Genomic DNA, 25,370 nt, shown 5'->3' with positions numbered 1-25,370 from the left:
GAACCTGAGGACTGTAGGAAAGTGTCATGTCATGAAACTGATGTGCATGACTTACTCTTCATGCTGTATGGAGAACCGTCACTATACAGATTGCACTGTGTATTGTGTATACAGTAGATTGACTCACCTGCCAAGTTGTCCACCTCTTTCTCCTGCAGCAGACTGACAGCATCATCATCCCCCTCCAGCATCAGCTCTGTCTCAGGGCTCTGGCTGACCACGGTCTGGCCGCGGAAGCCCTTCCTCCCTCTCAGGGCCTTGTCTTCCTCAGGGCCTGCAGAGACACATGGATGATGAAAACAGACATTATTTGTACTTAAGCACATTTGAGAATCACAAGGCATAGAAGACACATTAAAAAATAAATGTAAAAATACATACATTAAAAATTATTCTGTGCAGCATATCTATTATATTTAAAAAAAAAAGATATACGGTGGGTATATGAATTTTTCTTTATTTTATGGTGTGATTTCTTGGCCAGGTTTTTGTGTATCTTTATATTAATTCTGAGTCCACAGTAAATCAATAAGCCACAACAGATAAATATATAATGGTAACCAAGCAACATTGGCTTATTATTATTATGTTCCCAAAAAAAAAAAAAAAAAAAAAAAAAGAAAAAAAAAAAAAAAAATATATATATATATATATATATATATATATATATATATATATATATATATATATATATATATATATATATATATATATATAAGATATATATATAAGATATATATATATACATATACTCCAAATATATTCACAGACATGCTACTATGAAAATACTGCTGCTGCACATATAGCATATATATAAAGGAACTCTCATATATAACACATGAAATCACCCTATAGAAGATACACAACTATACAGGTGGAGCTGGGGAAGGTGAAGGGTTTCTGAAGCCTGCTGCAACTGCTACAGCAAGCAATAACCAATTATTTGAATGCTGAGCAGTAACCTCATTGGCTGCTAACATGAAAATAAACCAATCAGCTGTGCCATGTGAATAAAGATGCCATTATATCAGATTGTGTTCGAAACTATCGGAACTGAGCCATCTAGAGTTTCATGAAAAAAAAAAAGGTTCTGAAAGTTATTCCAAAGAAATTGTTTCTCTGTGGGATTTTACTTGTGGTGTGGAATCTGCTATTCTTTTAAATTCAGACAGATTTGTAGAACTATATCATTATCATTATCATTATAAGTTAATGTCCTTTGTCTGAACAGGCCTTAACACTTTATTTCTGGAATAACAGACCTTGTTATAGGAACAAACTCTGGAGTAAGTATCAGCAATGATGTCAAATTGAAATAAACAAGTTTTATTTTAAAAGCCTGACTGAAACCACGGACAAACTATAGCGTTTTACTCTAAACTGTTTAATTCTCCATTAAAGAGACTCATGATAAAGCATGTGTAGGCCCGTCTACATTTCAAAGTTAATTAGGCATAATGCAATCCACTCTCAAAATCTGGACGGGAACGAGATTGAACCGACAACGCTATTAAGCGACTGCTGATAACACCAAAGCTCATCAAGCAGCCTTATCAGAGGGAAAAAGAAAAATGATGCAAAAAAGTGTGTAGCCACTTTTTTTGTTACCGAACAAAAAAGATCATTCATCAGCTTTAATTACTAAATAAAAGAGAGAAAAATAGCAGTCAGGCCTGACACACGTCACTGCACACTGGATTCATCTTGTATAAGGTCAGATTTGTCTGATACACCAGAACAGAGAGATTTTTCTGTGGAAAAAAAGGAAATAAGAAACACTTATCAGAAATAGAAAGTGTCTGATACTCTTTTGACGTGTTTCTTTTCAGTGCAGCATTTAAAATGTTCCCTACACTCCCGTGGGGTTCATGTACCTCGTCTCAAAGCGGTCACGTTCAAATGTTGTCAACACCACTACACAGACGAAGAAAGAAAAAGAGAAGGAGGGAGAGGAAAAAAAATAAAATAACATAGCGGGCTTCCTGCTCTGTCTCATATCTCAGGAGCTTTCATCAGAGCCAAGGAAGAAGTGGGACCGCTTTTCGGAAATAGGGAGCGTGTAACATTTAGAGGCACAAAGCGGTCATGGATCAAAGCAGACAGAGGGAAACTTAAGACCGTAATTCTGTAAACCGTCATTATGCCTGTATTAAAGCAGGGTGAGCTGATGGAGCTGAGCTCCAGTCTTGACTGGCAAGATAAAGCTTAGGACCTCAGTGCAATGCAGACAAAATAAACCAGGTGGATTTTTGACAAGAAAATGATCCTGAGCAAATGGGGAGAGCTTTAGGGGAAAAACATGAGTTTAAAAAAGTATTTAGCTTAAGGAAGTTTTACACAAAGAAGGCCACAAGAAGGAAAACATACTTGTGCATACATAAAGTCCCAACAGACCTGGTTGCTGCATATCGTCAGTTTCTGTATTTGTTGCTAATTTGTACACATTCCTAGTTCTGGTAGCCCTTAATAATAGCTACAAACATCCTTGACGCTAATGTGACGCTGTTCACATTAAATCAATTTATATCACTAAAAAAAGGTTGAACGTTAACTGAACCACTGGATAATGCATCATATCATAGAATAGCATTAATCAATGTGTGCTCTTTTCCATTATGGTCATCCATCTGTGCCACCAGGCTATTTGTGTTCACAATTAATTCAAAACATAGATCAGAATACATTTTTAATGTGGTACATGTACATGGGTCACAAAATAAACATTTTCTGAAAATGCACTTACCTTCAGACCATTCAGGATGTCAAAAATTTAGCTTCTTCATCGGAAAAATTTAGCATATCACTTGCTCACCAAGGCATCTTCTGAAGTGAATGGGTGCCGTCAGAATGAGAGTCCAACAGCAGATAAAAATATAATGGACCATATCCATTAAAAATAAAGCTGAGTGTGTATGTGTATATATATATATATATAAATCATTATATTTATATTTATATATATATATTATATATATATAAATCAGAATAAGAATCCAAACAGCTGATAAAAACATCACAAAAAAACAACACTGGATATATACACAGGTCCACAATCCATAATGACGCTTCCTCAGTGAAAAAATCTATCCAGTGTTGTTTTTTGTGATGTTTTTATCAGCTGTTTGGATTCTTATTCTGATGGCACCCATTCACTGCAGAGCAGGTGATGTAATGCTTAATTTCTCCAAATCTCCGAGAGTAAATTCTCAGCATTTTTATTTTTATTTTTGGGTGAACTATTCCTTTAAAACTTTTCCTGTGTTACTCTAACTAGCATAAACATGTCGCACATAATGATATTGAGTAAAATAGTCAGATTTTATTTTGACTGAATTACTGCATATTTACGTTTATCCTGCGTTGCCCACCATCTAGATACTTTTTTCCTACCAAACACACTGTAATGGATTCTAACGCCAAAAAATACAAATGAAGTGCTGCCACATAAAGTGAAGTTAGAACTTGGGTATATTTATATTCCTACCTTTTGGAACATCGTTCACATCGAGAGCGCTATGAATCTTGCCTACAAAAGCTCACTAGCTTCTGGAACACAGTGATGCATGTTCCTATTTTGAGCAATGACCCCAGTACAGAAGCTTCCTGTTTTTTCTCTTAAATGGCGAGCCTTTGATAGAAAGCCTAAATGGCCACATATATGAGATATCTAGTAACACAGACGATCATTTGTCAGTCTTAGGAATGAGGCTTGATGGGAACTCGAGATCACTACAATTCAGACTCCAAGAACCCCTTGCTTGTATTGTCAACCACCTCGTTTATCGGCACCCCTGAAGCTCGCTCACTGGACTCCTGTGAGCCATCACAGCCAACAGTGAGGCTATTCAAGCCCAGCACGGCTTACCCGCTCTGCCATCAGAGGGTTTATGTTACCCAGGGCACAAATTTGGCATGACGCAGCAGGGTTGAGAAAGACCAGGTGATGGCTGGCCTGCCATTCGTGGTGGGACTTGAATGATGTTCTTCGCTAAAAGCTTGGATCTGATCCATACAGCTGGGGGACGGGGAGCTGTCAGTGACTGACTGACATACTTGTAGAATAGCAAACAAATCAAAATGTGCCGAAGTAGATCTAGCTCTAAAGCTATATCCACTGACTAGCACAATATGATGAAAACCAAATATTTGAAGTGGGCTCAAAATAGCTCCTTCAGCGGCGCAAAACTGTTACTTGATGAGTACCACGGGTTTTGAAGGCTTTGAAAAAGGAAAGAAAAAAGATTCTAGTTTGCAATTCAAATCTGTCATTCCATCACTATGTGACTTCTTCAACACACTGATCTCTTTACTTGGCCTTTTCTTTCAAAAGTCACATCAAACGAAAAACTGTGCATAGCTTGTGGCAAAAGGAATTTTACAGTTTGTGAGAGCAGCTCCCAAGGTGGAAATATTTAAGTGCTCGGTAGTTTTACTGTTCAAGTTTTTTTCAGGCTTCAAACGGGCCTTCATTTAGTCAGTTATTATTGCTCAGAGTCCATGTTTTATTTATGGTTGGAGCTCTAGAGTATTTGCCTTGCACTTTTATTGCCCCACTTGAGTCATGCGTACTTGTAGTTTTAAATGAAAAAGCCAAACATTTTGGAAATATATATATATAAAGAATGACACAATATTCCATTTAAGCAGTAATTGCATCTGATGTATCTTTCCATTCTGGGATTGACAGATGAGATGCCTTTTGTAAAAATACACAACTTACCAAGACAGAAAAAGGAATTGTGGGACGTGTAGATCTACGTCTCTTATAACTCTAACAAAATGTTGCACATGTGCCATAAGTGAATTTGCACACAAACAATGTGGCTAAGTGGGCTTGCTGCGCTCGTCGATCAAACGACAGGAATTCTGCAGTCAGCTCTGGAAAAAGGAACCCGACTTCGTAAAGCGAAATTGGAGACCCATGCAAAGTTTTTGTTATGGTTTTACTCATGTGAGAAGCATTTGCTATCACACATACAGACTCAATATGGCTGATTACAAAGCCCACATGGAATCTATATGCACAGAATTTCACAGACAGCTCTGCAGATTTAGAATTAGAATACCTGCGTTTTTAAATATTTGGCCTGATTTGGTTTTTTATGAATTAACGCAATATTTTTATCCATTACTTTTAAAAGTAACTTCCCCAACACACAATGCCACATTTTGACTTTTATTTTTTATTTTTTACAGACATTCTAGGGTTTTAGGCCTCGAAACAAAAAAAAAATGAACAGGCTAGCAAGCAATTTATTTTCACACTAAAATCACGTAAACATGCATACTGTTCACGTCTTGTGGTTATACAATGTAAATAGTGAGTATTTTAACATTTAGGTCTTGGCCCCAGTCACTTTCATTGTAAGCTTCTCACGTTTCTGTTTTTCTTAAACAAACAGAGTGACAAGTCAGCATTCATTTTTGTGGTACTCAACATTGTTTGTTGATTTACTTCTAGTGAACTTGAATTGAATTATCACACCTCTCTTACTTCCACCTTTCTTCTCGCTCTTTCACTCTTTCTCATGTAACAAGCTAAAAAGATCTCTGTCCAGAAGGGTTCATTGGGTCAGGGCAGAGCTGGTCACCTGAAAATGAGACTGCAAGGACACTCGGAGGTAGAACAGGCTGTTAAAGAGCAGGATCAATATTAACCTGACTTTCATTTCATGCTTGCCCAATTCCAATCAGCTAACAATATACTCGCCCACTCGTGAATAAGAGGGAAGGTACTGTATCAAAACCTGAGACCCGCATGTAACATGCTCACTATTTTGTCAGCATGGCTAACAGACTAAACTGAGCAATTTCCTCACAAACATATGCAAAGGTACCTGGGAATGAGGCTCAGAGCAGTACGGTTTATCAAATGCTTATACAACATAGTCAGCCGTTCGAGGTCCCATTAAATTCAGGCCGTTCTTCTATTTCCAGTGATTGAAGATTGTATTACAGCCACAGAAAATACATTAAATTACCATGAATCAAATATAATGATGTTGTTTCTAGGGCAGTTAGAAAATGTTTCGAATGAACCTGAGGCATATTTCATGTCCATCCATGTCATTTTCCATGAGGAGAAATTTGAAATATGGCTAAAACGCAGCGTACGTTCTAAAGCAGACAAGCTTTATGAAAATATGCCATTGTGAATAAAAACATGCCCCATATTCAGTGACCGCTGTCAACCGCCGGTGTTCTGACATTTGAGAGCAGCCATTTTTCAATCTCTTTGGTTTCTGGCAAAAATGAATGGAAACTTGTATGCACCCTTAACAGTTAATTCATTCAAATCACCTACGTTAACTCAACGTACATCGACCGCCAGTCACAAAAGCAGCTGTAAACCTCCACTACTGCCAGTTCAGCAAAGCACAGAGCTACTGACTTTTACAGTTTCTTAAAATGATGATTTATATACCTTATGCAATGCACATATGTACAGAGTTACATGTTACATGTGACTTTCATTCTAGTGAAAAAGTAAGAGTGCTTTTAAAATCAATGGACTAAATGAATAAATAAAAAAAGGACATTATTATAGATTTATTTATATTTAAATTTTTCTTGTTAAAAAATATACTGTATTTTTTTTAATTAAATTACATTTTTTTTAATTTATTAAAGTTCATAACAATCATAAGCTTGCATTTATCTTAAAACCTTAGCACCATTCTGCAGGTTTATGAAAACAGTCCCTCCGTTTCTATAAAACCCATCTAGAGAAGTCATTCTTTGCTCTCCCTCTTTCTCACTTTCTCTATGGCATTGTGGGGGCAATCCCTTTCACATGACAATCTTATGCATTATTCCACTCATTAAGGAATGGGAGAAGCCTTGGGACCTCAACAAGTCCTCAATCACAGCGGCCCCAGACACCAGACCGCGGGTCCACAGAGACGCACTGACAACTTACCAAGGACAGGCAGAAAAAGAAGCTGGGCCGGAGGAATAAGCTTCTGAAGAAATGCAAGAGATATACTGGGTAATATGTTTGAAAGACCGTGTGGATTTGATATGGTGGCAAAATGTATTAGTGGGGGGGAAAGTCTGTTGTGACATGAGGAGGGGCCACCTGCAGGTCAAGGAACAGCTGGCATGTGTATGTACGAGTGTGCATGTGTGTGTTCTGGCTCTGACACACAGGCCATCTGACATGGCCTCAAAACAGTTGGGCACAAAAGGTTAGACATGTAGATAGACACAATATTACTGCATAACAAGTCACAGAACGCACTTTAAAATAACATAAGCAGTTTTAGGGGGTAACGCATGAGATATCAGATTACTTTTCAAGTAGCTACTAAAGTAACGCATTACTTTAAATGAACGAGAAAATTGTTACTTTTCCGAATGCGTAACACAAGGTACTTACGTCTTATGTAATGCATTTACCTTCCATAAAAAGTAACTACCGTATTTTTCGCACCTAAGTATAAGTCGCATCAGTCCAAAAATACGTCATGATGAGGAAAAAAACATATATAAGTTGCACTGGACTATAAGTCGCATTCATTCAGAACCAAGAACCAAGAGAAAACATTACCGTCTACAGCCACGATAGGGTGCTCTATGCTGTTCATTTCTCTGGGTTCATGTCAAATTAATTTTGATAAATAAGTCGCACCTGACTATAAGTCGCAGGACCAGCCAAACTATGAAAAAAAGTGCAACTTATAGTCCGGAAAATACGGTAAGTAACATAATTATTTAGTAACTGGATATTGTAATCCATTACTTTTAAAAGTAACTTTCCCCAACACCGGACAGATCCATACCAAAATTCATCAATTGACTGGTTAATGTAAGCCGTTTAGACCACAGAGTATTGGCCATAATCAAAGTGCATCATTTTCATTATGTTAGAAAGTGCAATCTATTGTCATCCCAGGTGGCCAATAGCAGCATTTTAGCAAAACATGCTGTCAAAATCACTCTCATATGCCTCTACCCATAAGTATGAGCTAATACCAAGGGTTCATTTGTGGATTTTTTAAATAAATGTGCTTATTTAGCTTGCCCCCTTGTAAGTTTCCCCATGTGTAATGGAAATAGTTACAGTAACTATTCTGTCCACAAGAGAGAAGTCGCCCCATTGTACTTGAGAATCAATAGATTTGCCCTTGTTCGGTTAATACACTCCCCCTCGTATCTTCAATTTGATGCCTGGAGGAGAAGCGCCCGCAGTGGTTAATAGTATTGAACCGTTTCCCTTTTAAAGCCTCTGGTGCGGACACAGAGCCAAATCGACAGCCGTGCGGTGGGCAACACTGCAAGATCAAACGGGTCAATGAGGAAAAATGTTTGAGTGCAAAAGGCAGAAACAGTAAAAAAAAAAAGCACAGCGCGCAATTTTCCTCTCAACAATGTGTGCCGTTAGGATATAAAAACCTGCCATAAAGCTCTCTTGCCATGTTCAATTGACAAGGCTCATAAATATACAACCTATAAAGCTGACAACGAACTGTTTCTCAGCTCTGAGAATATTAGTTGTGTCCAAGAGTTGATTCTAATTCTCATATGTGTATCCCATTTGGTGAACAATGATGTCATTGTATGAAATGAACGCAATTTAGGGATAATGAGCTAGACTGAAAGAGTCCAGCAAGATATTTGATTGGCTGTTGGCAGAATTACTGACCGTAGTCCTCCAGCGATTTGTACGTGATGTCCAAGTGGGTGGAGCCAAAAGGGTTTCGGACGAATCTCCGCCTCCTCCGGAGGTCATCCTCCCAGTAATCCAGACGCCAGAAATCATGCAGCTGACTGGAAAAGGGGAAAAGACAGGAACTCCTGTTAGGAATCAGAAGAAGAAAAAAAACATGTTGGAAAGCTAAAAGTAAAAAAATTAAAGCACTGAATATCATTTTATATGGTGGAACAAGCCCTGCTTACTACAGGGCACATCATACTTTGGCACATTAATCACTCATTTTGTTAAAAATACATTTACAAATGCGAAGCACTACAACAGAAACACATCAGACACACATGGAAACCCATTTTTGTTACATTAGAAAAAAAAATATGCTTTGGTAAATCATATGAAAAGTATAATATTAAGAAGTGGGAAATATTACATGAAAAGTTGGAATTATGACAAAAGGCCAAGACTATGAGATACTAAAACAGAGTTATGAGATAAAAAGTCAGACCTATGACATACTGGGTCTTAATTATAACATAAAAAGTTGGAATTGGGACAGTCACAATATGACAAAAAATTATGAGACAATAAGTCATAATTATAAAATGTCTAAATTATGGCCCTTGACACATTATGAGATAAAAGTTTAAATTACGACATAAAAATGTGAAATAATGACAAAGTCATTGTCAAAGTCAGAATTATGAGATAAAAGTCGAACTTATGACACTACGCATTAATTATGAGATAAATGTAGAAATTATAAAATAAAAAAGTAACATTTTGACATATAAAATGATCTTTATCTATCATTATCTATTTATGTTTCATTATCAATAGATAATGACATAGTGAAATTATACTATACTAAGATATACCAAGACACAATAATGAGATTGAAAGTTGGAATTATATTGTAATCAATATTATAAGATAAAATGTCAATGACGGTCCTTATGAAATTAAGACATTACATAATAAAAGTATTGCTTGCATAGATTCGACCTTCTCATAATTAATTTTTTTGTACAAATGAAGACTTAAAGTGTGTCATAATTCTGACAGCTTATCTTATAATAATGACTTAGTAATCATGACTCTTTTTGTGACATAATTAGGGTTTGGCAAAGCATGTTTTTTTCTTCTTTCGTATGGGAGAAATGGGCTTTCACAGACACACACAAAGAAAGCACTTAAATTTATACAGCAATGTAATCCTCTACACACAATGCCATGGAGAACTGCATTCTGGAGGGCACCCAAACCAAAGGTTACACAGGAGGGAGATTCAAATGATATCTGGTAAAATATAGCTAATTCATGAAGTTCATTAGCTCCAGAAACCCAGACACGCTTTTGCACGAGAACCCCTCAGGCACAAACAGCAGCCACGGCTCTCCGGCCCACAAATAAATAACAGCAAGTCCCATTAACAAATACGGTTTCAAATTACAAGAATAAATGGAGCAGCTTGCCTCCTCTTTACTGTGTTTTTTAACAAGTCTTGTAAATCAGAGGTAGGACCCTCTATGCAGCCGGAGAGGGGTTTTAATGATGCTGGGGTCTCACCATAGCCACACCCCAGGACAATAAAACAGGGACCCCCTCCCTCGGCATATGTGCAGCTGTGATTAAAATAACGTGCTGAAATATTCATTGAAATGATTCCCAGAGCCCTGGAGCAAGCTGCAGAAAATTGCGTTTTTATTCATTATTAATAACAGCGAATTAGCGGCCGTATAAAAGAAAAAATGAGAGGCCGAGAAAAAAGGGGAGCACAGGGAATGAGAGGGAAACGGCTACAGCATGTGGTAACCATCTTTGTAAATGATTATTCCAACATTAGCAGGGACCTGGACTAATTTTATTGCTTGCAGCTAATGCAAACCATTAAGGGCAGGGACCAGCATCAGGTTACTAAGTGCAGCTCGTTTCGAGCGCGCTCGGGCTGGAGATGTTTCAAAGGATTTAAAACGGAGCGAGAGAGAGAGGGAAAGGAAAAAGCACAGAAAGGAAAAGCAGGCCAGCACTGAATAATACTGCAGCTAATTTACTCCAAAGAGGATTTAGAGAGTGATGATGGGTGTAATTGGGGGATAGATGACAGCATGGTATGGGACAATCAACAAATTCCACATGTGGTTTGTCTTTATTACCAGCTACTCATGGGGAAATACACCATCCACTTTGAGCCATATACTAATTTCCATCAAAAACTATGACACGAGTCATTAGTCTATGTTCCTATCTTACAGACAGAGGGTACAAGACTATCTGGTGGAATCTTGGAGAAATAATAATTGATTTGTGCAAAATGTGTAGGGGAGAAAGGACTAAATCAGACAACTATTAATATTCTGTCATCATATAGTTGCTCTAATTTTAATTATTATTAATATTTTTTTATCATTGTGCATCTTTGTTTCATATAATGGCAGTTCATAATTGTTTGTTAAGCTTTAAAAATAATAATAATACAAAAAAGACAACAAATGGCATCGTTTCTCACATCATAACTAAACCATGACAGTTTCAAAATGTTTATTGAAAATTAAATTTATATATAATATTAATATAATGGAAGTACCAATAGATCTTTACAATCTTGTCATCATCAGATCAAAATAAGTCATTTTGATTAAAATTACAAGGATAAAAATGAAGAACAATTACAGATAAATCGTTCACAGTAATCTCTATAAAATGCATCTAGAATATAGATGAACGAATTTCTATTACATATTGACTTTCAGAGCTGAAATGGAGGGGACGTTTAATTTAAATAAAACATTTATATATATATATATATATATATATATATATATATATATATATATATATATATATATATATATATATATATATATGTATATATATATATATATATATATATATATATATATATATATATATATACATATTTATCTTATAAAATCTTTTACATTTTATAGTTATTTGTTATAATTACTAAATTTTAGTTATTAATTTTATACAAAATAATTATGATGATCATAAAAAATCATTTTGTATTTTTTTTTTTACTTATGACAGAACTTTTATTTTCATCTCTTAACAGAATATTTTATTTATAAACATTTATTTATTTATATTAAATGAGTGAATCCATACAAAAATAAATAAATAATGTTTTGTTTGCCCACCATTTATAGTATTTCCCCATTTCTATATAACAATAGAAGCCAACATTCTCACTTGAACATAAGGCAGAGCCATTTCATTAAAAAACCTCAGATCTACCGAGGTGTTTGCCCCAAGCTATAGATTGTATTGAATGGGCCTCTCTCTACTCTGCCATAATATTGAGGCAGTCTAAACAGATTAAAGTGTTACAGCAGGATCACATCACAAAAGCTGCTCCTTGTTGCGTGAATATTATATCTACAAATGTCAAGAAATCAGGAGGCTCAAGGGACTTAGCCGAGCTCTGACAGCAACATGAGTGCTTGCTCTCAGTTTAACATCAATCAAGAATGTGTGTGTGTGTGTGTGTAGGAAACAAAGCCTGTTTGCATACATGAGCGGCATGCCAAAAGTTCATCACTCGCCGGGGTATGAAAAGCAAAGCGTTGTGTCTGTGACTTGTCTGTTGTCAGTCTTATACCTCGAGAGCCAGACAGAGACGTCAAGAGGCGGAGAGGCCAAAGTCACATAAATGACAGTGTAAATGCAAGATTACAGCGTGAAAAAAATGTAAATCCCACCAGGGCAACCAGGCGATTACCATTTAAGATTATAACATCCAAAGCTGCCTGCGAGTCAGCAACGTAGCGCATGAGAAATCCATGCGCGTACAGTACACTTTGAAGATTTACGAGTTTCCCCTCCCACAGCATATATGATGATTTTAATTTGGTTTGACAGTGGCATTTTGGCTGTGTACAGCAATTCCGATGAAAGCCCAAACATTTTCGTTTTCTTCTTAATAAGGGGATTAGACAAGCACATGGTATTACAATGAATGATAAACCGAAGGGTGCTTGATGACACCGTTTACATCTCTTCACCCACTCTTTCCCCTAAAGCATATGCTTTTACTTTGCTGGTGGTTTCCGCAGGATTGGATGAGGGTCCAGTGATACGTTAAACCCTGCGGTCAACATATAGAGCCGGATTTAGTCAGTGCCAAAATTGCCATGACGCGAGTTTCCTCATCCAGGGTGGTCCAGCTCAAAAGAGAGGTCTTCTTCCCACAGGGGCATTATGAACACATACAGTACTCCTTTAGTCCATTAAATATATCACAGCAGTCCTTCTGAAGAGCAGCAGGTTATATTCAAGGAATATGACACGAGTATGAGAGCTGATGGTGTGTAAAAATAAACATTCAATTTTTAGACATAATATTGTCTGTTTCTTTGTCTTTTTTTGCTCCACCAATGGAAATAGTTTTAAAAGAAATTCAGAATTCATGGTATTTCTCTTTACATTTAAAAAAAGGATGATGCAGGACAGTGAAATGGGACAAAATTAAAGTTTTCTTTTACTTGAGCGCCATGCTTTTAGAATGTCGTGTAACATGCATGATGTTTCAAAAGACACAAGACTCAAGCACAACAGTCGAATACATTAACCGAGCGCTTGTTTACATAGAAAAACAACAGAAAAATTAATTGTTGCACATTTTAGAGCAACCCAGCAGAGGTTTTTTGTTCACTGACAAAGAACGAATCAGTTAAGTGAATAATTCAACTTATTTCACCACTAACGCACAGTCAGGATTTTTTAAATCCTGCTTAACAATGGCAATATGGGATCAGTTGGGTAGTAAATATTCAATCCCTGTCACCAGGCTTTATTTAGCATTTTATCGTTGCACAATAAAAATGTCCAAAATACACTTCTTGATTCAATGCATTATGTTTCTAGAATGTAGATACAGAACACATATTAGCAGTAGTGTATTCATGCATCAAAATGGATCTTACACATTTCTATCTATCCAGCCGCGCTTATGGAATGCCACTCAAGTTTGACCAGAACTAACAGTTGTATAAAAAAGATATATCACAACACAATTGTATTGTTTTCCAGGAGTCTTTGTTGAAAAATAAAAGCTGTGCCTAATAGACTACTTAATTGTGTTTTATCTAAAAAAGGAATTATATAACTATAATTCTCGTTGGTCTTCTGATTAAAGAGTGGATCCTGATAGCCAATTCATCTGAATGGTAATCACTCACTGGAATTAGCTCCCGACACGCTCGACTTTACCAATCGCACAGCTCATGATGACAGGCGTAAAGGATGGTGGAGGGCTGGCCCTCTCCGAAAGCGGCTCAAATTTATTAGTCACATCGGCCATCAATCACCCAAATGGATTTCCAACTGCATTTTAAAAGCTAATTTCCCTGCACTGATAACCAAAACTATCAGCCGACCAGAGTGCCAGTCATTATTTACTACTGCTTTGGGTCTTATTTTTTTTCTAAATGCATCACAAAAGACTGGTGTAAAAAATTGTGTATCCACCTCTCCCTTCCACACATTTAAAAACAATCTAAGAGAGCGAGGGAACAAGATTTAGGACCCTTGTATCCACAGGGCATGTGTTGTTTGTGAAAGGCTGTAAAAAATTGACAGCCATGATTCAGTCTAAAATGGCAAAATGGGAAATAAAGGAAAGGCTAACAAGTTAATCTTGAAAAAAAAATATATAGCTATGTTTTTGTTTGGAAAGCCTGGCTGCACATATGATCTATTGGGCTTTTACACTGGTATTGTGGGGGATTATGGGATGCTGGTTCATGAGATGGATTACCCTGTTACCGTGCTGCTCTGCAGGGCTTGAGCAGTATCCATCTCCAAAGATTCATTTAAGTGGGAGGATTCAGTGGTGCAACTGTTCCGTCTAGACACCTCTTTGACCACCTCTGAGTCTCTGAGCAGAATCTTTCTGAATAAGCCCTTGTTCACACAAAACAGCAAAAAAAAAAAAAAAAAAAAAAAAAACACATGAAATACCAATTTTAATCTTAAAGGTGGTTTGAAATTTTTTCAGAACTGTCACATTTGACTTTTTTTTTTCATTATAATTTATATTTTTGTGGCATTTGTGCATATACAATATACATATACAATGTGCATTAATGTATAGTTCCCCACACAGTCACTAGCTGGGTTTCCATCAAAAATTGCGTATTACATTTATGCACAAAATTGACAAATAACCTTTAAATCCAACGAGTAAAGAGAACAAAATTTCTTTCTAGATTGGCACTAAATATCATTAAAAAAATGGAGAAGCCACTAAAAATGACAATTTTCATATATAATAAATTACTTGCACATCAAAGCGAGCAGAGAAAACACAATAACTGCTTTCGGAGTTGGAAGCCTGCTTGATAATGGAGATAATTCAAATACATTATTGTGGCATAGAAACCACCGATAGTCATTACAAAAAGAGGATTATGGCCAATGATATATTAATTAAACGAACCATATTTTGACTCGAAAGCCAATCGCTGGCAAACAGTTCACAATCCATTTTTGGTTTGTGAGTCTGTCTGTGCTGTTTTTTATTTATTGGCTTATATGTACACATGCAGAATAATGGCTTTGGCTGGGGCACTAAATGATCATTAAATCACCATGTTAAATTGACAGCTCTAGAGAAGAATACAGTCATGAGCACGGTCATTGAGGCCACTGATGAGATCTAAAAATCACGTCACTACAGATAGTCTCTTGTTGTGGCACATAAGAGAAAGGGAATAGCGCGGAAATTCAATAAGGCACCATTATGTTCTCATTAAATGCATCCATTGGAGACATAAATGGAGCATAATTAGTAAAATTGCGGTAATCAGCGACTGCTCTATTTTGGGGGTAGCCTGGCTTTCCTCAGTGCCACACTGACTCTGTGATGTTATGGCAGCCATTGACCATGTTCATGACACTAAACACATGCTCAACACTTTGAGTGAAGTTAAGCCAACTCTCTACTCTCGTTGCATACGGCTGTATGAAATTTGGGGGTATTAGCGCCACTTAAAACTAATATAGCTTGATCTTCAGAGTTTGAAAGCCAAAATCCAGTCCAAGATGGAAATCATTTAATATGCTTTTACAATACTTATTTGAGACAATACTCCTCATGGAATTGCACCTCGGATGGAAATTATTTCCGCCTAAGGCAGCCTGACAGGGAAAGCCACAAAAGAGGATGCCTCATGCAATATTTAGAAAACAGCTTTCAGTAAACAGATCTTCTCTGGATATTCTCTAGCCTGAACTTTTCATCTTTTTCCTGGCTTTCATTCCTTCCCAAGGGTTTATATCTGAATCAAAGCCAAATCATACATAAACATACCATATAACAGTTAGGACTTCTTCTCATGAGTTTATATCTCTCAATTCTGTATTTCTTCCCACAATTCTAATCTCACAATTATGAGAAAAAAGTCACAATTGTGAGATATAAAGTTACTATTGCAAGAAAAAATTTATTCCCCCAAAAAACTGAATTGTGAAATATAAATTCGGAAAAAATAGGAAATTTCAAGATAATTTCTGAGAGTTCTGAGAAAAAGTCAATTCGTAGATCGCCATTGTAATTTATAACTTCAATTCTAAAAAACTAAACATTTTCATTGTTATATATAAACTCGCAATTACAAGTTTATAACTTGAGAAACAGGATATAAACTCGGAATTGCTAAAATTGAAACAACAAAAAAAAGTATTCTTTGGCACAACCAACCTTCCATACAAACTTCTTTCTGTAGCTGAATCAAACTAAAATACTTGAGAGGACATATATAAAGCAGTTTGGCTTAAGACTGGCAAGGCCTGCACCGCAGGTCACTGCGTTGGATGAAGACAGACATGGCTGCCAGTGTGAGAGACAGAGTTCTAGTACAGTTCAGACGTCCCTTCTCACCTGTTTCGGCAAACAATCAATCTCTCACCAAAGACCAAGCCAGCTGAGTGGTAAAATACTAGCAGCGGCAATCTTTTCTGTTGAAACTGATGACCTTTCCAACAGCTCTCTCTTCCCAGAGATAATTAGCACAGGCTTTGAGGTTAAGCATGCCCAAGGGGAAGTGACTTTGTGTAGGTCAAAAACAATCATTGTGAGAGTTTCCAATGGTGCAAATGGTGACCACAGGTGTTCAGCTTAGCAAACGTTTTGTAACAAAGGGAGCTTCAGTGGAAACTAGAGTAGTGGACTTGATTGGTTCAAAACTGGACATGATGTTAAACATAGCAAGGGAAGGTCATTCAGGTAAGAGTGTGTTTAACAGTTGTTTCAACAGGTCTTCAAATGTCAAAGATCATTTAAATCACTGTTAACATTCACTGTTCTCTCCTGCTTTCTCTCCTGCATTCATTATTTCAGTCATTCATTATTCAGTCTTTCTGTTGTTGTAGTCCTGTTGATGGTGAGTAAATACCAAAACTTACATTTTTGGATCCTTATTTCCAGCAATTCAATGTGACTTGCAATCTTTGGAAATAAATGACACAGCAGATCACAGTTAATCTTTTATTTAAAGGGGTCATATGATGCAATTTTAAATTTTTCTTTTCTCTTTGGAGTGTTACAAGCTCTTGGTGCATAAAGAAGATCTGTAAAGTTGCAAAGACTGAAGTCTCAAACCCCAAGTGATATTCTTTATATAAAAGAAAATATCACTTTTAGAAATACTAAAGTTTATAAAAGAAATATCACTTTCTCAATTCCAGTCCTCGTGCCCCCTGCTCCGCACATTTTGTATGTTTTTATTATGGCTTCAGATGTTTGTTCTATTCAAACGTAAGTGTTCTGCAAAGTGGACATCACAGGATATTCTGCCATGATTCCAGTTCGAAGCAAACGTATATGTTCCATTCAAAGTGCATTGACGTGTGCGAGACATGAATTTAAATTGTATTTATTTACAGAGGTGTATGATGTCACACTTGTCCGTGTGTGAAGACGTAGGACAGCACAAATCTGTGAGTGAATGTTCTGAAGTTGGGTAACTTCAACAGATTCCCCCTGCTCAGGGAGTAGGGAGCAATGAACACTATGTAGGGAACATGTCAATGCGAGCAAAGTTCATGCACAGAGCTCACTTCTATCGAGCTGATTATCTGAATCAGGTGTGTTAACAAAGAGAGACGCGCAAAAAAATACAGAGTTGGGGGGTACGAGGACTGTAAAGAAAGTGACATGACATCCAGCCAAGTACGGTGACCCATACTCAGAATTCGCGCTCTGCATTTAACCCATCCAAAGTGCAACAACCTTAGGGTTAGGAGTCAAACTCTAACCATTAGGCCACGACTTCCCCATTAAAACCTCGACTTCCCCCATAAATGAGAACCGCTGAAGAGTAGAGCTTGTTGTTTGTCATTTTTCTGATCACAAATGCAGACATGGTTTTATGTTTTACACTGCGCGATGCAACGCAATGCGTAAGAGCACATTATAAGTCATTATAATCCGTAATTATGTCCCCACTGGATGCAACAAATGGCTCGTTTGTAATGGGCTTCGTTGTTTTTGTTTTGTAGTGCCGGTGTTCTGACCGGGACACGCATTACAATACGGCAAGGGGTGTAACATTTCCGTTACACGCTTGAGGCATTTGGCCAATCACAACACACTGGATAGCTGGCCAATCAGAGCACACCTCGCTTTTCAGACCGATGAGCTTTGTAAAAAAAAACTACACATTTCAGAAAGGTGGGGCATAGAGGAGAAACAATAATGTACAATATGTGGAAAATAATTAGTTTTTTGAACCTTAAACTGCATAAACACATTACACCAAATAGACAAAATAATGTTCTTTTTAGCAACATCATAGGACCCCGTTAAACCTCAGTCCAAAATCACAACTGGGGAGGGGGGGGGGTTCAAAACCCCATAAGGACTGTATATATTCCCCTTCAATTGCTGCTATTAGAATTGATAACCTTTCAACCATTCCCAATGAGACTGCTTAACCAAGCCGTGCGTAACTGGAAGACTCCATTCTATCACCAAGTTATTATCCAGTACCGGACTCCTGCCATCCATCAGACAAGAGACCACGCACACCATTATTCAAGGGAAATGGTGCCTCCCTCATTCTCCTCCTTCCAACAAATCAATACATGCCACTACTCTCCATCTCTTGGCACTGTCTTTTTTCTTCATCTCCATCCTTTCTGTCAACAACAACAACAACAAAATAAAAGTGATTACAAGAGAAAGAGTTGACAATCAATACCTGAGTCAGGTTAAGTTAAGGTCTGACGTGGTCCAGGTATGCTGGTCCTCAATCATTTGTCAGACATAGTGCTGACATTGACATACAGCATGAATGCAACAACGGGACGCCGTTCACTGTGACCACAGACTTTACATTTTTGATACAGGCAGCCATTCTGTAGCAATTAGAGACTGTTTAGAGCTACATTAAACTCAGGGTAATAGACACTAAGAAGGAGTATTTTTGGACAGCAAGCATAGTCAGCTACGCGCCATTGAATGGCAAAAAAATGCTGATTGAAAATCGGTGAGTGTCTACTTTACTCAGTGTGGCATGATGCTTGGAAAGACTGCTGAGTGGTTTTTGCAGAGCTAGCATTAGTTTTTAAACACACAATAGCCATTTTTAAATTAATTTAGAATAAATTGGGATTAAAAAGGATAAAAAAATGCAGAATAACTGAAAGAAAACAAACGCATAATGCAAAAAAAATTAAATAATGCCATACAATAAAACTGTTTAAAATGTGTATTGTTGCATTAATATTGTACATTTGAAAACTTGTAATTTCTGTGCTATCCAAATATACATTTACTTATAATTATTATTTAGATACATATATTTATTTAAATATTTATAATCTATTATGGATATGATTATGGAGCATTATGACTGCTATATTAATATGAATAAATAAATACATAAAGAAATATTTTAACTTAATTTAAAACAGTTTGGATCATACAGGAATTACACACTTTATAATGTGTATAGCACATTTAAAAAATATAAAATGACAATATAATAATATATATATTTATTTAAGAAAAATTATATTAATATGAACAGCTAGAATTACATATCACACTGAAATTATTATTCAAACATATATAACAAATAGAAATATATTCATTTAAATATTTATTTATTTTTTGTTTATTTATTATGGATACTGTTGAGGACTGTTACTGCCATATTAATATAAATAAATAAATAAAAAACAATTCAAAACTGCTTGGATAATATAGAAATTGCACACTTTTCGAAGTGTAAAACATTTTTAAATATATAAAATAATACAGGAATATTTATTTAATTATTTTATCGCATTAATGAGAACAGATAAAGTAATACCCATCACACTGAAATCAATAAAAAAAAAGTCTACAGGAAGAAAGGTTGAGAGATTTGGAAACTAGGTCATTGATTATGACAATAATCCGCCTTACATTGCCTCAAAATATGACATAAGATTCAGAGAGCCAGATAACAGGCCAATGGCAAACAAATAAATGGTTCCACGATTTTTCAATTTCATAGATTTATTTTTCCATCATTACTCCCAACGCTGACATCTTCTCACTTCTGACACGCCTGAACTTTATAATTCACTGGCAGAGGCCAGAGGTCAACAGGAGAGGGAAAGGAAAATAACTCCCTCAGTGGAAAGCCAGAAGAAAAAAAATCTGACATCCAATTTTCGACTTGATTTATCAGTGTAAAGCCAAAATTGATAGTGTGTCATTACTGGGCTCAGAGCTGTCTGGCAACGTCCTATCAAAGCCTTCTCTTTCCGATTTAGCAGCCCAGATCAATACAACCCTATACTGTTTCAATTTGAGAAGTATTGATTTTCTGAAGCCGACTCAATACAGGGGACATTCATCTTCAAGCAACATAAAGTATGTTTGAACTGAAAATTCGTAGGCTGGATTTGGTTATTTGGTTTTCAGTCTATCGGTGCTTCATTCTTCACAGATTATTTGATTTTACACAACAGAGAACATTTATTTATAAATCTAACACAGTATACAACTACTTTTTCTTGATGTGTTAGTCAAAATATAAAAACATCTGCAGTTGTTCTGAAAAAAAAAAAAAGAAGAAAACTAATGGCGAAAATCAAAGTGGTGCTCCAAAGCATCATGGGAACATTTGTGTTTACAGAAGCCTAAATGTGAAAACATGATACAGCGCATTTTTCAAACCAGTATTCAATGATTTTTTGTGTGTCCCTAGGCTGTAGCACAAAGTAAAAGCAGAAAACCAATCTGGTTGCATTCATGCTCAAAGACACACAGAAACACACTAATACAAATATATTTTCAGGCCAACACACTAACACACACACACACACGCATGCTTCAGAGTGCCACAGGCTTTCTATTTTACAGAAGCCGCATAAATGGGAAAGTTAATGTAGCATTGAATAAGACTAAGCTGCTCAGCTGTAACACCGCCTTGAGCTCATGAACATATTGCATCATTTTTCTTCTCCAGCAGGTTACCATTAAATTTAAATTTGTTGGAAGTTTTGTGGTACCATTTACAATGTGCCCCAGCTCAATAACCTTTTGTCTCAATGCAAATGTTATGCCTTCCAGGTGGTTTTCATAAATATTTGAATAAGTCTGAATAGTGGCAGAGACTTTCAGCCAAACCACCATATCAAGCTTTTTATTATTTTGTGTAGTCGGTGTTAGATGCACTTTATTATTATGGTATGAAGGACTTTGATGTGATAAATTTGAGATGGCATTTGAGAAACTGGAAGCCACAATTGCATAACATGTTTCTGAAAATGGTCAGACTTTTATTTTACTGACACTTCACAGAAAACTGCGTGCCATATTAATAGTAAATGCATTTTAAGGAATTTAAAGCATTAGTAAATATCATTAAATAAATGCAAATTATGTGAAATTATAATTTTTTTATATGACACTCCCAATCATCCATATTCACACACTAAATAAAGAGAAATAAAAATTCACCTGTGAAAACCCATAACTATAATAAAACAATTTCAACGTTTTTAAAAATCAAAATAACAAATAAATAATAAATAGCAAATATATTAATAATAATAATTAGAAAAAACAAACATAAAAAAAATATATAAAACTGAATAAACAAATACAAAAGGCTTAAGACAAGCCAAACTAAATCTAGTATTTTATTTCAGAACAACCTGCAGTGAGTAAGCACATGGGAAATGTGTTCTAAACACAGATTTAAAAATAAAAATAGGACAACCCACATACATATTTAGCGGTGAATGTGGTACAGTGCAGTTGCAGCACTGCTAATGTAAGACTGTGTCTGACATCTCAAAAAACAAGGTCTGACAGATGAGAATTATGGGACATCCAGCATATTTGGATTCGTCAAAACTGATAACAGAAGTACAATCAGTGAAAGCAGCTGAACTATCGTCTCTATTTCCACTGAAGCAGTTCATGCTGATGTTTCTTATTGGAGCGGGTAAACATGATGCCATCATGTACATTCAACCATCTGCACTGGATTTCTCAAATTTAATAAGAAACCCACAGCCACTGTTTCTGCAAATCCAGACAATTTGGAAGGCAAATCAGTAATTGTGCTTGGAGTGTGTGTTTGTGTACGGGTCTTTTGGCTGTCGGCCAATGGTGGCAGAGAGAATCTCAATCCAGTCATCATATGTTCCACCAATGGAACTGAAGGTGTTTTTCCTGCAGGCTATTTTAATTCTTGACTTTTTGCTAATATCATTACAGCTACAGTAATAAATATAACAACAGTAATATATACACTATTTACGTGTATATATATATATATATATATATATATATATATATATATATATATATATATATATATATATATATATATATATATATATATATAAATATATGGTCACATTTTATTTTAGGGTCCAATTCTCACTATTAACTAACCATTAACTATGACTTTTGCCTCAATTAACCCCTTATTTGCTGCTTATTAATAGTTTATAAGGTAGTTGTTAAGTTTAGGGTATTGGGTAGGATTATGGATGTCATGCATTATACGTACATACTTTATAAGCACTAATAAACATTATGTTAATAATAGACATGCTAATAAGCAAGTAGTTATTAGTGTGAATTGGACCCTATACTAAAGTGTTACCATATATATATATTATATATTTTATGAGCATTCTGTCAATGTTTTCCAGTTGTATCCAGTTTTCCACTTTATATATAGTATTACAGTTTGCAAGTGTGTCTTGTTTTCCCATCCAAAAAATGAAAAACATACTTATATTAAATAAACACTCTCAAAATGTCTTTCTTAATATTCATATTTCTTTAATATTAATATTTTATGGAAAGTTGCTTTACAATATCATCTATCGTGTTAGATATTGCAACTTGGCAGCAAGTCAAAATGAAAGTAAGAATGCTTTATTGCATTATTAATGCATTATTTCTGCCCCTCGTTGTTCAGCATATTAAGGTGGAGTTAGGAGAAAGTATTTTAGCATTTAAATTACTACTTTACTACATTCAAAACTGATTGTGCTGGCTGTTGTTTCTTAACTTTCTCCTCAATCATAATGTTGAGCTAAAACTGTCACATTGTACAGAATGATGTCTTAGATCTGGGATTATACTGGGTCTGTTTGTGTGTGTTTGGTGGGAAACGGAACTCTAGTCAGTATTTTTTTTTAACAGAACCCTTGAGACCACAGTAACAACTGCCAGGTGCTCCACTGTGAGACTGAGAGTGAGAGCCAGACACACACACACACACACACACACACTGACCACCAGTGATCTGTCTCTGAGGATTTAGTGGCCTGGTGTGGTAATTGAGTTTGCTGACCTGTAGACTGACCCTGGTGGAGAGCAAGAAAATGACATTAAATAGGAGTCACATCAGAGGCCTGGCTGTGTGTGTTTGTGTCACAAAAGTAATCGTGTAATACTCGCCTCTAAAAACAACGTACACAGACCAATGAGAAGACACACGCTATTACAAACACGTGCACACATACTCACACACAATAACATACACGGCTGTTTCTCCAACTGCATCAACTTTCAAGCCCCCGGGATTGTTTTTTTTTTTTTTTTGTTAAAGGTACAGATTTCATTCTTCCTTCCTTTTTTTAATTACATTTTAAATATATATTAGAATAGAAAACAGTTATTTAAAATTGTAATAATGTTTTACAATATTACCATTTGTACTGTATTTGTATGCAGCCTTGATTAATATCAAATTATATTATATAATAAATATGAAAAAGCGTGTTTTTAAAAGTTTATTTTCTGAAACACTACAGGGATAAAATTGTACACAGTTGAAGAACCCCCCCCCCCACACACACACACACACACACACAGCTGTACCTCTGCGCTACTGTGCCCCAGGCTCCGTGTTTATTGGTGAGGATGTTGAGGATCTTCTGTTTCAGCTGATTGGCCGTCACGTGATCGCGGTGTTTGGCGGCACTGATGAGGTGATCACACATCGTCTCCTCTTCTTTCCTGTCTGCAGCGTACTGTGCGCAGTTAGACTGACCGAAATATCGATGAGAGAAAAACAGAGAGAAAAGATGTAAAGATTAACACCTACAGTAATCATCACAATGAATCAGTGTAGTGAAAACAAGAATGTGATGCTACTGCACAAAGTAGAAACTGAGGGATAGTTCATCCAAAGAGAAAAGTGCAATCATTTATGTATTCCTCATTTCATTTCAAACATGAATAACGTTCGTTCGGCATTTTAAAAAGGGCTTGTCCATACATGTTTTGACTTTCATTCACATCACAGAGTTCCATTATACAAACAAAAACAGTTCAAACATTCTTCAAAACATCATCTTTTGTTTTCTGCAGAAGAAAGTAAGTCATACACATTTGGAATGACGTGAGAGTGTTTTCATTTTTGTATAAACTGTTCCTTTAAGAACAATGAATGTATTCTATTACCATGTCAACATACAATGTATATCAAATATTTACCTTTACTTTCCTACAGTATTTACTTATTCCAACATTGTTCTAAACCTGTACTGTAGAACACACAAGAAGATATTTTACAGAATGTTTGTTTAGTTTTTTTGACCAGTAAGGTCCTGTGTTGTTTTGGACCCCAATGACTTTCATTATATGGACAATAATAGATGAATCATTCCTCAAAACAACTTGATGTGTTCTTCAGTAAAAATGAAGTCACACAAGTTTGGAACAACAAGATAGCGATTTCATTTTTGGATGAACTGTCCCTTTAAGAACAAAGAACGTCTTCCGTTACTTTACCATGTCAACATACAACATATATCGCATTTTACTTTCTCATTTACTCATCCTCATGTTGTTCCAAAACTAAATGCCATTCTCGTTTCAGTGGAAGACAAAATAAGATATTTTATAGAATGTTTCAGGGTTCAGACTGAAGCTAAATAGAGGCACAATAAACATCACTGAGAGCAAAAGGCCTCTCTAACTAAGGGTGACGAGAAGCAGCCTGCCGACTTTATCTTCCCTGCTGCAATAAGATTGTCTTCCCACGTGGACCCCGATGGGGGTGTCTCTTGCTAATATTCAAAATCTAATTTGCTAACACAGGCTTGGTGGGGTGCAGGGGAACAGAGAGGAGGGGCGAGGGGAAGTAATTGAATTTCCTTCCTTATATTTGAATTCTGTCAGATATTATACCTCAACATATTCTTCAAACGGCCGATAACTCAATCTCCC

At 36.1% G+C, this 25,370-nt stretch overlaps 1 protein-coding gene across 12 annotated transcripts in view; it reads right to left on the bottom strand.

The window, feature by feature from the left end:
* LOC113114781 (neurobeachin) overlaps nucleotides 1–25,370 on the bottom strand; it is a 246,747-nt gene that overhangs the window by 77,348 nt on the left and 144,029 nt on the right. For 6 of the 12 annotated variants that reach the window (XM_026281781.1, XM_026281784.1, XM_026281783.1 and 3 more), the window contains 3 exons: nucleotides 24,018–24,184; nucleotides 8,645–8,796; nucleotides 128–274 (listed from right to left, as the gene is read on the bottom strand). In XM_026281781.1, the coding sequence (XP_026137566.1) occupies nucleotides 128–274; nucleotides 8,645–8,796; nucleotides 24,018–24,184 (466 nt within the window). The remainder of the gene's footprint in view (nucleotides 1–127; nucleotides 275–8,644; nucleotides 8,797–24,017; nucleotides 24,185–25,370) is intronic. The other 6 variants (XM_026281786.1, XM_026281787.1, XM_026281793.1 and 3 more) reach the window with 1 other exon arrangement.

This window comes from Carassius auratus, chromosome 15 (genome assembly GCF_003368295.1).
Source record: "Carassius auratus strain Wakin chromosome 15, ASM336829v1, whole genome shotgun sequence".
Taxonomy (NCBI): domain Eukaryota; kingdom Metazoa; phylum Chordata; class Actinopteri; order Cypriniformes; family Cyprinidae; genus Carassius; species Carassius auratus.
Note: the sequence above shows the minus strand (reverse complement) of the source record. Positions and strands in the feature narration are given on the sequence as shown.